General features: G+C 47.0%; 1 protein-coding gene across 1 annotated transcript; it reads right to left on the reverse strand.

Annotated features, from left to right (window-relative positions):
• Nucleotides 1-10,254: 10,254 nt before the first annotated feature.
• LOC128349519 (olfactory receptor 52P1-like) lies at nucleotides 10,255-15,187 on the reverse strand. The gene is made up of 2 exons (XM_053305939.1): nucleotides 15,100-15,187; nucleotides 10,255-11,246 (listed from the first exon to the last, which is right to left on the reverse strand). The coding sequence occupies exon 2, from the start codon at nucleotides 11,200-11,202 to the stop codon at nucleotides 10,255-10,257; it is 948 nt and encodes a 315-aa protein (XP_053161914.1). The 5' UTR covers nucleotides 11,203-11,246; nucleotides 15,100-15,187.
• Nucleotides 15,188-15,766: the final 579 nt, after the last annotated feature.

The raw sequence follows: 15,766 nt of genomic DNA on the forward strand, positions 1-15,766 counted from the left end.
CCCCAACTCTTTTGCTCTGTCAAGTTTGGCTTGGCCCCACGTGGGCCCCACCCCAGCGCCTAAGCACTCCAGGGCCATCATCTCCCCCTCCTTGTGTTGAGACCCTTCAGCTCCACCTGGATGGCCAGCCCTGCGGGTGGACCCGGGAGGTAAATCTTGCCTCACAAACTTTTTGGAGTTCTTTGAGATGTCAGCAGGTGCGTGGATCAGGGTGATCCAGTTGACACTGTATACCTGGACTTCCAAAAAGCTTTCGACAAAGTTCCTCATCAAAGACTCCTGAGAAAACTTAGCAGTCATGGGATAAGTGGACAAGTACATGTGTGGATGGCTAACTGGTTGAAGGACAGGAAACAGAGGATAGGGATAAATGGAGAGTTTTCACAATGGAGGGAAGTAAGAAGTGGGGTCCTCCAGGGATCTGTACTGGGACTGGTGCTGTTTAATTTATTCTTCAATGATCTAGAAGTAGGGGTAAGTAGCGATGTGGCCCAATTTGCAGATGATACCAAACTATTTAAGGTAGTGAAATTCACAACAGATTGTGAGGAGCTCCAAAATGATCTCTCCAAACTGGGGGAGTGGGCGACAAAATGGCAGATGCGGTTCACTGTTGACAAGTGTAAAGTGATACACATTGGGACAAAAAACCCCAGCTTCAAGTATATGCTGATTAGGGGTGTGCAATTCGGATTTTCGGGTGATTCGGCTCGGACCTGAGCCGAATCACCCCCGTTCTGTTTTGTGCCCGAATCTGGGTCACCCGAATCACCCTTGATTCGGTTCGGATTTGGATTTAATCCGAATCCGAATCCGAATCGATTCGGGGGGGGAAAAAGGGGCCCAGGGGCAAAATTTTGGGGTGGGGTGGTAGTGCCCAATGGGTAGAGTCTACCACCCCAATTTCAGGGGGATTGGGCAAAGGGCTGATTTTTGGTGAATTTTTAAAGTTTTAGTGACTTTGGGGCAGTTCGGGGGCATAGCATGGGATTTGGGCAAAAGGAGTGGGGTGGGGTGGTAGTGCCTAATGGGTGCAGGCTACCACCCCAATTTCAGGGGGATTGGGCAAAGGGCTGATTTTTGGTAAATTTCTGAAAATTTCATGTCTTTGGGGCAGATTGGGGCATATTGGGGCAGAAAGTGGGGGCTGGGGCAGAATAGTGGGGTGGGGTGGTAGTGCCTCATGGGTGCAGGCTACCACCCCAATTTCAGGGGGTTTGGACAAAGGGGTGATTTTTTGAGAATTTTTGAAGTTTTGGTGACTTTGGGGCAGTTTGGGGGCAGAAAGTGGATCTGCCCCAAAATAGTGGGGTGGGGTGGTAGTGCCTCATGGGTGGAGGCTACCACACCAATTTCAGGGGGATTGGGCAGAGGGCTGATTTTTTGAGAATTTTTGAAGTTTGGGTGTCTTTGGGGCAGATTGGGGGCAGAAAGTGGATCTGCCCCAAAGGAGTGGGGTGGGCTGGTAGATAGTGCCTGATGGCTGGAGGCTACCACCCATCCCCAATTTAAGAGTGATTGGGCAGAGGGGTGAATTATGGTGAATTTATTTGTATGAGGTTTGTCTTCATAAGGTGAAGTGTGCTAAATTGATTACTTCCTCATATTATTCATAGTAAAGGAAAGTGTAAAAAAGTGAAAGTGGGGTCATGAGAGTTGTTTAATTGAAAAAAATCTCATTTGCTATGATAGAATGAGAATTCACACCTCAGAAAAAACTTCTGAGGTGTGAATTCTCATTCTATCATAGCAAATGAGATTTTTTTCAATTAAACAACTCTCATGACCCCACTTTCACTTTTTCACACTTTCCTTTACTATGAATAATATGAGGAAGTAATCAATTTAGCACACTTCACCTTATGAAGACAAACCTCATACAAATAAATTCACCATAATTCACCCCTCTGCCCAATCACTCTTAAATTGGGGATGGGTGGTAGCCTCCAGCCATCAGGCACTATCTACCAGCCCACCCCACTCCTTTGGGGCAGATCCACTTTCTGCCCCCAATCTGCCCCAAAGACACCCAAACTTCAAAAATTCTCAAAAAATCAGCCCTCTGCCCAATCCCCCTGAAATTGGTGTGGTAGCCTCCACCCATGAGGCACTACCACCCCATCCCACTATTTTGGGGCAGATCCACTTTCTGCCCCCAAACTGCCCCAAAGTCACCAACACTTCAAAAATTCTCAAAAAATCACCCCTTTGTCCAAACCCCCTGAAATTGGGGTGGTAGCCTGCACCCATGAGGCACTACCACCCCACCCCACTATTCTGCCCCAGCCCCCACTTTCTGCCCCAATATTCCCCAATCTGCCCCAAAGACATGAAATTTTCAGAAATTTACCAAAAATCAGCCCTTTGCCCAAACCCCCTGAAATTGGGGTGGTAGCCTGCACCCATTAGGCACTACCACCCCACCCCACTCCTTTTGCCCAAATCCCATGCTATGCCCCCGAACTGCCCCAAAGTCACTAAAACTTTAAAAAATCGCCAAAAATCAACCATGAACCGAATCACCCGAATTTTTTGTGCCCGAAATTCGGGTGATTCGGCTCGTGCCCGAAAAAATTCGGGGGGCATCGGGGGTGATTCGGTTCAGCCCCGAATCACCCGAAATTGTTCGTTTCGGGCACAGATCGTTCTGTGCCCGAAATTTTTTGCACATCCCTAATGCTGATGGGATCTGAACTGTTGGTGACTCACCCAGAGAGGGATTTTGGGGTCGTGGTGGACAGCTCGTTGAAAGCGTCGACTCAATGTGCGGCAGCTGTGAAAAAGGCCAATTCCATGCTAGGGATCATTAGGAAGGGGATTGAAAACAAAAGTGCTAATTTTATAATGCCCTTATACCAAACGATGGTGCGGCCACACCTAGAGTAGTGCATACAGTTCAAGTCATCATGTCTAAAAAAGGACATTGTAGAGCTGGAAAAGGTGCAGAAAAGGGCAACCCAGATGATCAGGGGCCTAGAGCAGCTTCCTTAGGAGGCAAGACTACAACACCTGTGGCTTTTTAGTTTAGAAATAACATGACTCCGGGGAGACATGATAGAGGTCTATAAAATCATGCATGGTGTGGAGAAAGTGGATAGGGAGAAATTCTTCTCCCTCTCACATCACACTAGAACCAGGGGTCATCCCATGAAATTGATTGCCAGGAAATTTAAGACCAACGAACGGAGGTACTTTTTCACACAATGCATGATCAAATTGTGGAATTCTCTGCCACAAGATGTGGTGACATCCAACAACCTGGATGGCTTTAAGAGGGGTTTGGATAACTTCATGGAGGAGAGATCTATCATCGGCTACTTGTCGGAAGGCTACCGGCCACCTCCAGCCTCCAAGGCAGGGTTAGGGTTAGGGTCTGCCTCTGAGTCCCAGTTGCAGGGGAGCAACAGCAGGAGAGAGGGCATGGCTTCATCTCTTGCCTGTGGGCTTCCAGCGGCATCTGGTGGGCCATTGTGTGAAACAGGATGCTGGACTAGATGGGCCTCCTTGGGCCTGATCCTGCAGCAGAGCTGTTCTTATGTTCTTAAGTTTGGAAACTGGGCCCTCTGTATGCAATTGAGATACTCTGCCATTAAGCTCTCACGGAGTTTCAGGAGGGAGACCTTGATTTGAACCCAAGAGGGGCAGTTACAGCAATTGTTCATTTATTTATTTTACAAATTTTTGTACCACCCCACAGTGGCTTCTTCTTCTTCTTCTTCTTCTTCTTCTTCTTCTTCTTCTTCTTCTTCTTCTTCTTCTTCTTCTTCTTCTTCTTCTTCTGCTGGGGAGGGGCAGGGGTACCCATAGGTGGGGCTAATGGTAACAGGCTGAACCCTAAATTAAAAAGAAGTGACTTGCCAGCCCCTAGCTTTCTCCACCTGTAAATCTGTTTCCTTGTCTCAATCAGAATCTCAATCATTCACACCAACACTTGGCAGCTGGCTATTTAGTGCTAATTTAATGCTAAATTCACTCCTTGGTTGGCTGTGAGTAAAGGAATCCTGCCCTTGGCGTGGTTTATGGAGGTTGTCCGTGTAGAAGGATGTGGGAGGGTTGTGGCTGCCATTGGGTATCTCCGCAGCAGGGAGGCAGTGGTTTAGTGCTAATTTATTTATCTATTCATTCATTATTATTATTTATTTGTTTATCATATGTTTATAACGCCTGATATGTGCATCTATCAAATTTTAATATTAGAAATCACAGATTAAATTACATTACACAATATAAAACACATTATTAAAATTAATTCTTAAAATTAAAAAGCTTGTGAGAACAAGAGAGTCTTGAGGTTCTTCCTGAAAACAAGCAGAGAAGGAGATGCTCTTATTTCAGCAGGGAGCATATTCCAAAGCCCTGGGACAGCCACAGAGAAGGCCCAGTCCTGGGTCGCCACTAGGGTTGCGCGTTTTGTATTTTTTCTGTTTCGATTTGTACCAAATCTGAATCAACCCCATTTTGTATTTTGTCCAAAATTAAGCCTTCCGAATCCCCCCAGTTTTGTTTTGTATCCGAATTAATCCTAATCTGGATTAATTCGTATTAAAAATGTGTCACATGGTCAAAAGAGTGGGTGGGGGTTATAGTGCTCAATGAGTGGAAGCTATCACAAAAATTTCAAAGGAATTGGGCAAACGGCTGAGTTTTGGTGAATTTTTGAAGTTTGAGCTTCTTTCAGACTTCCTCCATAGGGTACTATGGAGGTTTCAGGAAAAGTATAGCTTCATGGGGGGTGGGGGGGAAGGGTGGCCCAGAGTGGAGTGTGGTTGGTGGTAGTGCCCAGTTGGTACAAGGAAGCTACCACAATTTTTCCAGAGGAATTTGTCAAAGGGCTGATTTTTAAAAAAATAATGAAGTTACCCGTCTTTCAGATTTCCCTCGTAGGGTATAATGGAGGTTTCTGCAGTCCTATAACTCTACTTGAGGAGCACTGGAGTGGCCCAGAGCAAGTGGTGGTGTAGTGCACATAGGGTGCCAACCACACACATGGGTTGCCAACCCATGAAGTATAGGGTTTTGTTGTTCTAGAGGTGTTCTGAGAGTAGATTCTCTAGTAGCATATGAGAGTGGATTGATGGTTTTTCATTAAAAATCTCATTTGCTACCAGAGAAGGGTTAGGGTTAAACTCAACACCTTAGAAACAACAAAGTCCAGTACCCCAATGGGTTAGCAATCCAGGGGGGTGGTCAGCACCCTCTGTGCACTATACCACCATTCGCTCAGCACCACACCAGTGCCCCCCAAGTGCTGTTATGGGGCTGCTGAAAGCACCATTATTCCCTAAGGGGGGAAAGCTTAAAGACACTCAAACTTCCCCAAATCACAAAAAAGCAACCCTTTGATCAATTCCTTTGAAAGCTGGGTGGTGGCAGGCACCCCTTGGGGCACTTCCTCCCAACCCACTGTTTTGCCCCAGCAGACCTCTTTCTGCCCCAAATCTGCCCCAAAGACACACACTTAAAAACCAGCCCTTAGGCCAATTCCATGGGAGTCTGAGTTGTGGCAAGCAGCCCTTGAGGCACTTCCACCCAACCCACTGTTCTGCCCCAGCAGACCCCTTTCTGCCCCAAATCTGCCCCAAAGACCTGCTAATCTGTTACTCCCCTGCAACTGGTTCTCAGAGCCATCCTGCCTTTTGAGACTGGAGGTGGCCCACAGCCCTCTGACTAGTAGCCATTGATGGACCTCTCCTCCATGAAGTTATCCAAATCTGACCTGCTTCTATTGGCCCGCACTGTTCTCTAAGGGTGATTAATCACCTGGTGTTCCAGTCTGCCATGCCTGTGTAATAGTTAATAAAGTTGTGGCCCTTTTCATCCATATTAACTCTACATGTCTTCTTGAGCTGGGGTCTGGGGACAATGTTTAATTCTTGTTTTAAAATGTTTTTAAATTGTTAATTGTTGTGTTATTGTTTTTAATTTGTTTTAGCTTTTCATTGTTTTACAAGTTTGTTTTAATTGTAAACCGCCCTGAGCCATTTTTGGAAGGGCGGTATATAAATCAAATAAATAAATAAATAAAGACACTCCAACAATTCCTAAGAAAGCAGCCCTTAGGCCAATTCCATGGGAGTCTGGGTTGTGGCAGGCAGCCCTTGAGGCACTTCCACCCAACCCACTGTTCTGCTCCAGCAGACCCCTTTCTGCCCCAAATCTGCCACAAAGACACACAAACTTCAACAACCCCTCACTCCCCCAAGCCCATGCTCCACTGCTGCAACCCCCAAGCCCACGCTCCACTGCTGCAGCAAACTACGGCTAACAGCAGCATCAAGTGTGCCCTACTCTCCCTCCTCTACCAAGCAAGCAGTTCTCATCCACAGACATTTTTTTCAATACATCAACAACAATAGCAGAGCTTCACAAAGAACCGGTTTCCAAAGCAAGATCACATAGAGGCAGCGGAACAACGAACTATCCTAATAAGAACATAAGAACATAAGAACAGCCCTGCTGAATCAGACCCAAGGCCCATCTAGTCCAGCATCCTGTTTCGCACAGTGGCCCACCAGATGCCGCTGGAAGCCACAGACAGGAGTTGAGGGCATGCCCTCTCTCCTGCCATTACTCCCCTACAACTGGTTCTCAGAGCCATCCTGCCTTTTGAGACTGGAGGTGGCCCACAGCCCTCCGACTTGTAGCTATTGATGGACCTCTCCTCCATGAAGTCATCCAAACCCCTCTTAAAGCCATCCAGGTTGTTGGCTGTCACTACGTCCTGTGGCAGAGAGTTCCACAAGTGGATCACGCGTTGTGTGAAAAAGTACTTCCGTTTGTTGGTCCTAGACCTCCTGGCAATCAATTTCATGGAGTGACCCCGGGTTCTAGTGTTGTGTGAGAGGGAAAAGAATTCCTCTCTCTCTCCACTTCCTCCACACCATGCATGATTTTATAGACCTCTATCATCTCTCCCCACAGTCGTCTTTTTTCTAAACTAAAAAGCCCCAGATGTTGTAGTCTTGCCTCATAAGAAAGGTGCTCTTGGCCCCTGATCATCTTGGTTGCCCTCTTCTGAACCTTTTCCAGTTCTACAATGTCCTTTTTTAGATGTGGTGACCAGAATTGTATGTAGTACTCCAGGTGTGGTCACACCATAGTTTTGTATAAGGGCATTATAATTTTAGCCGTTTTATTTTCAATTCCCTTCCTAATGATCCCTAGCATGGAATTGGCCTTTTTCACAGCTGCCACACACTGAGTTGACACTTTCAATGAGCTGTCCACCACAACCCCAAGATCCTTCTCCTGGTCCATCACCGACAGCTAGGATCCTATCAGCATATACTTGAAGTTGGGGTTTTTCGTCCTAGGCAGGCAGGCAGGCAGGCATTTGAATTGCATTATATACTATATACACATTCATGGTAACTAAATAGGGAGCAGTATGCTGGGCTCAGGCAGGTAGCAAGGCAAGCATGGCATCATGGAAACTTGAGTTTAGACATGCAAAGCAAATTAGTTCTTTCTCTGTCTCTCTTGAATGAGGCAGCCAGAAAGGCAGAAGCAAGCGAGTAACTTGTTAATGATTGAAACAAACTCCCCTGCTCCACCCTCAAAGCAATCAGCCCAGACAGAGTGGAAACAGGGCATTGTTTTTTAGAGCTGGCAATAAGAATTTCTTTTCACATAATTGCATCACAATAGAATACATTCCAAGGAAATGAGCTTCCTCAGCGATGCTGTTCCTGCTTTTTGCATATCTTATCTTCTGCTAATCTCTTCTTGACAGACACGCACTGCCTCCCTAGTTGCTGCAGTCAAAGACCAAAACTTCGGCTCCAAAATAGTGTCATTTCGATTTGTATACAAAAAAAATTGTTTTTAATTTTTTCTTTTCGATTTGTATACAAAATGTCCAAAAATGCCATTTTTGGACACAAAATGTTTTGTTGCCAAATCAAAATGCACAAGCCTAGTCGCCACCAGATGAGCTGGTGGCAACCATAACCAGACCTTTCCAGAAGATCATAAAAGGCAGGAGAGTTCATGACAAAGGAGGTGCTCTCTTAAATACCCAGGACCCAAGCCGTTAAGGGCTTTATATAGGTAATAACCAGCACTTTGTATTTAACCCAGAAACATCGGCAGCCTGTCCAATTCTTTCAAAATTAGTGCTATATGGTCTCTTTGTGCTAAATTCACTCCTTGGTTGGCTGTGAGTAAAGGAATCCTGCCCTTAGAGTTGTTTATGGCGGATGACTGTATGGAAAGTAGCAATGCCCTCTCACTCTAGAGTCCCCCTGCCTCGTCTTCCCCTCAGTAGCTCCATCCCTTCTTCTATCAGCCTCCCATTCTCCCCCTCCTTGCAATTTCATCCTCCTCACCCTATGCAGGATAAGATCAACTTGCGGTGGGGTGGGGATGGAAGGTTTGGATATTGAGCATCTATTTTCAGGTAGCATCTGCATGCGCCATTTCACACCACTGGAAAATACCACAATGTATTTGGCCACGCACAGCCCACTGGTTTCCTTTCTTCTCACAAATATGAACATGCATACTCCCCTACCCCCACCCCTCTTGATATACATATTTCTGGGATATGTCCTTGGGCTGTACTCCTTTGCACCCAGCAGTAACTTGGGAGTAAGCCCCAATGAGTTCATTAAGGCTTTACTTGGAATAAACTTTATAGAACTGGCTGTAGTTCTAGACAATATTGACTTGAGATAATCCTTTATCAGAGTTGAAAATTAAGCTATAAATATCACAAACCTGTCTGAAGAACTTATGCCGAGGACCTCTCCTGTCAATCCAACTACCACTCACCAAAAAGAAAAAGAGTGGGGTGGTGGTGGGGAGGGAAACACAAAATATCAAACCAACAGCAAACAAAAACTGGCCTAAGGACTATAGGGTGGTGGCGCTACTTGACTATTTCGGACCAGCCTGGTTTCTAAGCTGTGCCTGTTGGTTGCCCATGAAGAGAAGGCAATATGCTCAGAATGCTTAAGAAACGAAACCAGTCTCTCTGCATTAAGGACACACACACCTTTCAAACAGGATGAGTTTGAAGTGGTCCCATTAGTAATCTCCCTCCCTCCCTCCAAGGCATACCTGTGGCTAATCCCATGTGTGGCAGCTCTTGCAAGAGTTCACAAACAGCTGCCTGGATAGCGACGGGTAAAGCGGGGGGGAGGGGGAGAAAATGGCGGTGGCTGGCTGGCAGGGGGAGGGGTGGGAAAGCGGGGAAGAATGACCAGCAGGCGGGGGGTGGGTGGGGAAGAAGGTGGCTGGCAGGCGGAGTGGGGAGCAGCTGCGGGGAAAGTGGCAGCGGGGGTGGAGGGAGAAAGCAGTGTTGAACGGCTGGCTGGCGGGCAGGCAGGGAGAACTAGAAGATGATGATCGCAGTTGGGGTGGGGGGAGAAGAGAATGGTGGCAGCTCCAAACTAGAGATGCAGACGCTCTGCACCCGGCCCAGCTAGTTTCAGTTAAAATGCCTGGTATTAGTTGGAAGCTGGTGTGTGAGAGGTTGTGCCGTGTGCACCAACAAAGCCATTACATCAGGGGGAGGGAGAAAGTCCATTTTGCTAGATGGCAGGTCTGTCTTTAAAAGAGATCACTTTACTATTAAACATTTTATAACATGTTTTATTCATCATTTATTCATTCATTCATTTAAGATATTTCTATACCGCCCAAAACCTGCGTCTCTGGGCGGTTTACAATTAACATGCGATTACCTGAAGATAGACTTCATTATTTTACGAACACAGAAGTCAGACCAAAGAATAGTCGTTTCACACCAGGCCACCATGCTAAGAGTTCACCCCACACCCCACAGTCTATTCAGCATGAGGATGCTCTGGCATTGCTCTGTTATAAGAAAGGATGTTTGGGGCAGGTGAGCTTGTCTAGATGCTGGTGGATGGAAGCATTGAAGACACCCCGTAGTCTCCCATGACTCCAACCCTGTCTGCCCCCTCTCTGTGGTCTCTCGTCCAAGAAGAACAAAGTGAGTCCAGTAAGGAGACTGTGAAGCCATGGAGGATGAACTCCCCACTCACAGCAGTGAGGAGGAGGAGGAGGAGGAGGAGGCAGCATTCCAGTTCTCAACTCCCAAGGAAAACTGCTTGCAACAAATTTGAAGACGAGCTTCATGGAACAGACCATGCTGCTCATATTGCCTCATGAAAGGCAGTTTTTTTGTCCAAGATCAGCAGGATCCAGGCTGATGTAGTCCCCATCCTTCTGTGGCCTCATTCGCAGTGCGGTCAGCGAGTGTACAAGGCGTGTCCATTGCCCCCACTTTCAGGAAACCCCTTTTCTCTTCAGGAGCAAGCTGACCACCTTGTCACGGATCAGCTTGGTCTTTACACCATACACAATGGGATTGCAGAATGGGGGCACCAGGATGTAGAAGTTGCCGATGAGGATGTAGGGAGCCACGCTGTGGCCAAAGCGGTGTGTGAGGAAGGAGAAGAGAGCAGGCGTGTAGGCCAAGATAATCACACAGATGTGGGAGCCACAGGTGTTGAAGGCCTTGGCCTGGGCCTCCCGGGATGGCAGCCTCAGCACCGTCAGGATGATCTTGGCATAGGAGACCCCAATGAAGGTGAGATCGAGGCCCACCACCAGCACAGCCACAGTGAGGCCGTACAAGTTGCTGATCACAGTGCCGGCACAAGGAAGCCTGACGATGCCCATGTGCTTGCAGTAGGTGTGGGGGACGACGTTGGTCCGGCAATAGGGCAGCCTGCTGGCAAGGATGGGGAATGGGGCCGTCAGGATGGCAGCCCGGGCCACTGCCAGGCAGCCAATCTTCACAAGGGCAGGATTAGTGAGGATGGCTGCATAGCGCAGTGGCTGGCAGATGGCCATGTAGCAGTCGAAGGCCATGGCCAGCAAGATGGCTGATTCAGTGATGGAGAGGGCGAGGATGGAGAACATCTGTGTCAGGCAGGCTTCAAAGCGGATTTCCCGAGAGCCAAACCAGAAGAGGCAGAGCATCTTGGGCACCACCGAGGTAGACGCAGCCAAGTCAACCATGGCCAGCATGCAGAGGAACCAATACATGGGCTCGTGCAGGCTGTCCTCCACCCAGATGATAAACATGATAGTGCAGTTCCCCACCACGGTCACCACATAGATGAAGCAGAGTGGGATTCCCAGCCAGATGTGGGCTGTTTCCAAGCCTGGGATTCCCACCAGGAAGAAGATGGAAGGGTGGCATGTGCTGTTGCCATTGAAGGTGGACATGCCAGGCTAAGTTGGAGAGTCCTCAGGGCACTGCCGAAGAAGGCCTGTGCAAAGGAGAAGCGTCCTGTTAAACTGGGCCATGGGAAGCAGCAGAGGAACTTGTTCTCCCTCCCACTAGGAGGCTCAGGTCCGGCATCCCTCAGCAGGCATCTCTGTAAGCCTGGCTCTTAAATCCTGTTCCTGCTGGGGAGAAGAATACAGTGAGGTCATTCACACAACTGAAAACTGAGTAGGACAAGTGTCCTGGCCAGGTTTGGGAGCTGTGCGTGCTCCCACTTTTCGGTTGTGTGGGAGCAAACAACTAGGAAGGAGGAGGAAGAAGTGATGGTGTGGGATCAAGGTGGGAGGAAAAGCTGGGTAAGAGGGTGCTGTCCTACCCGGCCTTCGCCCAAGGTCCTCACCAGCTTTCCCTCCTACCCATCACTTCCTCCTCCTCCTTCCTAGTTGTTTGCTCCCACACAACTGAAAACTGGGAGGACACACAGCTCCCAAACCTGAGTAGGACCCTTGTGCTACTCAGTTTTCGGTTGTGTGAATGACCTCACTGACTCTTGAGGAAAATGGAAGCTGACCAGGGATACTTGGTAGTAATAATTGGCGGGGAGGAGGTCCGTAGGTCTCAAGGGGCATGAAATGCCCTCTTCCCTCTTAGGATGGTGAAAGGGATGCTGACAGAGACCAGGGCTTCTCCGGAAAAACCCTTTAGTTCATCTCTGCACATCCCGGGTTTCCTTCAGTTAAAGGGCATCCAATGACAGTGTCTTTCCCTGTGAGCAAGAAGCTCCCACCCGTCTCCCAAGGGCCAAAGGACCCCCTCCCTCGCCATTCTGCTTCTGTAACCTGTTCCTGGACAGTGGCCTCTCTTCCCTGGAGACTTCCCAGTGCGGCCTCCTCTTCCTCCCCTCCCTGCCCATTAGGAAAGGGAGGGATTTCTTGTGCCCTGAAGAATGGGGTACACCAACTCAGTGACTATCGCTGGCTCCCCACAACAGGTGTTCAAACAATAATCAGGCTCCTGTGCATTTAATAGCTGCATAGCAGGCAGAAGTTCAGTAGATGCAGCTTTCTCCAAGTTTGAGGTGCCATCCCCCCCTTCTGCCGTCTCCTGGAATAAAGCACGGCTGAGCTAATTCTACAGAGATACCATTTAATGAATGGTTAGATGTTGTGATTCTGTATGTATTCTGTTTATATCCTGCCCTTCCGAGTGGAGCTCAGAGCAAGGCACATGGTGTCCCCCCCTGCATTTTATCCTCACAGCAACCCTGTGAGGTAGGCTGAGAGAGAATGACCAGCCCAGAGTCTCCCAGTTAGCTTCATGGCAGAGCAGAGATCGGAGCCCAGGTCCCCCAAGCCTATTTTGACACACCCTGGCCCTTCAAGTCTCCTTAGGAAGACTTCACCTGAGGGAAAAGCAGAGGAAACCTCAGCATCAAAGGGGGGGGGCCCTGTCCGCCTCACGTGTTCTACCCATCTGCACTTGACTATCTGATGTAACCATCCACCCCCACTTCCAGCACTGGAATGATCCCACACAACGTGTTGCATCAGCTTTTTAAAATCCATGCCAACTTTACAGGGATGATCTGTGGGCAGGATGTTGGATTTATGCCACACTGTTGTAAAATCCACGTGGATGCCAAATCCTGATATGACATATGACGTTTCATATATACCTAGGAGGCGAGGCCCATCCTTGGCTAGATAAAGTCATTTTGCATAGATTACCCATATAGGAATGTTCAAGAAATTAAATATATATAAATACATTTAGAATTTGTTTAATTAATGTGCTTGCAAAAGGGAAGTAAAACCTGTTTGAAATGGGTAGGCTGTTCAGCTTCAAACATTATTCATTTTATTGAATAATTGCCACAAATGCTATAAATTTGAATCTGGGAAAGATCTGCTTCTCTTGGGCATTTATTTATTTATTAGATTTATATACCGCCCTTCCAAAGGTGGATCAGGGCATGATGTCATTTTGGAATTATCGATTTGATTATTGAATGTTAAAAATCTGTTGAGAATAATTACAGTTAAATTATGATGATTATATTCGGAATTTCTCCTAAATAAATACATTTTTAAAAAACAAAACCATTCCCCCAGCACTTTCCTGTGTAAAAAGTAGTGCATTCTGCTAATTTCAATGGCAGGATTGTTGATGGACAATTTGGTTTCTGTGGGTCACTGAGAAGTATGATGTTCAGAATTTCTTCTAAAAAATTATATTTATATTTTCACTAAGGACATTCTGGTGTAAATGTAGTGCATTCAGCTAATTTTAGTGGCAGGAATGTTTATGCAAAATTTAGTATGTGTAGGTCGTTGGGAAGTATGATCTACAGATAAACCAAACAATGAATTCTTCAGAATATATAATACAAAGTCCCAGTGTGAAGACTTCCTGCAGCAAAGTGATTGATTTAAATCAAGATAATTTAAATCATCAGGAAGTTTTTCACCCGGGGCTTTTGAAGCCCTTTAACTCGAATCTCCTCCACAAAGGAGTTCACATATTGGCCAGATTTACCCTGAAGTTCCTGCGAGTTATTGGGGAGCAGTTCACACACAATTCGGGTTTTTCACTGCACGTTAGAGTATAGCCCAATTTATATCTGGGGTTAAAAAAATCCACTATTTGCAGCAGTTTTTTGGGACAACTTCACAATAAAGCTTCCCTGTAAACTCGTGGTAAAACCTGCTGTGCATAAAAGTAGCAAGAGAAAACTTTCGTTTAAATCATTGATTTAAATCAAGTTTCCCACTGATACTTCTTCACATAGTTCTTTGAAATGGTGCAGATCTGATCACTGAAACATATTCATTTATAACTCAACAGAGCCATTTACAACATCTAGAAGGATATGCTTTAAATAATGTGATTTTTGCTCATGTAGGAAATAACTTATAATACCTGGATTTGTTATGCAATGGACACCTTTATTCCTCACCTGTGTCAAACAGCCCTGTGTCTTCTGTTGTCCTCTGTGTCCCCTAACACATTTTCCTTCTTAGCCAAGGAAGACATCTCTGCAAAATATCCCCAGAGAGGGTGCCTCCTCCTACGCCCAGAAGCCATCACCATTTTTCAGTGGCAAAATGAGGGGCAGTAGAGGGCTCTGAGCCACCTTAAGTGGCACAGCGGGGAAATGCTTGACTAACAAGCAGGAGATTGCTGCTTCAAATCCCCGCTGCTACTATATCGGGCAGCACCAATCTAGGAAGATGCTGAAAGGCATCATCTCATATTGCACAGGAGGAGGAGGATGGTAAACCTCTCCTGCATTCTACCAAAGAAAACCACAGAGCTCTGTGGGCATGAGGAGTCAAAATTGACTTGACGGCACACTTTACCTTCACAGGACTCTGAGTCCTGACGAATGTCCTTCCCCTTCCCCCTCACCTTTTTCCTACTTCACCTCCTTGCCTCTGCTGTGTCTCTGTCTTGACTCCTCTGCTTTGGCCCAGCCCCACCACAAAACAACCACCCTACTCTCCAGCCTGCCTTTGCCCACATGAAGAACAGGCTTGAAAAACAGAAGCTGGAAGAAGCCCAGACATTTCCAGAAGTAAGAGTGGGCAGAGCTGGGTGCCACTGGGCAGACTAGAGTCATTCCCACGAGATGCCACTGAGGAGCCTGAATGCCCAGGTTGGATGGGCAGGTAACTTCGCACCTGCGAAGGAGGGGTGTCCTTCATCCCTTCTTAGGAAACCGTAAGTGCCGGTTTAGCCGGCTTGTGGTGAGATTTATTTTTAACCATGAGATTTTTTTTTACATGAGAATTAGAAGTTTGGTATTTCATTTACATTATTTTTAAAAGTCTGATATAAAAAAAAATCCCACCAATTTAAATTTAAAAAAACAGATATAAATAAAAATTTCCAATCACCATCACCATCACCATCCATCCATCCTGTCCAGCGGAGTAAACTCAAGCTGCAACATCCTCCCTTTTCTTTCATGGTCTCCAAGCTGGGTCTCTGAGCTGGGTCTGAGGTCTGTCTCCAGAGGTTCAAGGGAGAGATGCTCTCCTTGATGCAGAAGATCTTCAATGGATTCTCACTCTTAAAGCCTTAAAAAGTCCCACCACGGCAGGCTAAGGGATGGCTGCCTCCCTCTCCTTTCCCCACCCACTTTGGCATCCACCTTGGTTGTTTACCAGCAGCGCTTGGACAATAAAACCAGCTTGATGCCAAACATAGTCATGTGCCTTCTCTGATTGGAGAACCTTGCCTTGGAAAAGGAACCAGTGGGCTCTCCATGCCCTGTGCCCAGGGCCACCTCTCCAGACTGGTGTGGAGGGAGCAGTCAGGTTTTATTTATAGGTCGCTCAATAGCAACTAGGGAGGAGGTCCCTTATTCCATCAGCCTCCCAACTGGGCCTTCCAAAGACCTCCCTAAGTATTGCTGGCTGTTGGTTTCCTTGAAATCCTGCTCTTGAAGGATTTCTGGTACACACACACACACACACACACACACACACACCAGCTTCTTGCTGCACCATGACAATGGTAGGAAGCCTGTCTGGGGGAAAGTCACAGTCATGGTTTTCTGAT

This window comes from Hemicordylus capensis, chromosome 3, assembly GCF_027244095.1.
Source record: "Hemicordylus capensis ecotype Gifberg chromosome 3, rHemCap1.1.pri, whole genome shotgun sequence".
NCBI lineage: Eukaryota > Metazoa > Chordata > Lepidosauria > Squamata > Cordylidae > Hemicordylus > Hemicordylus capensis.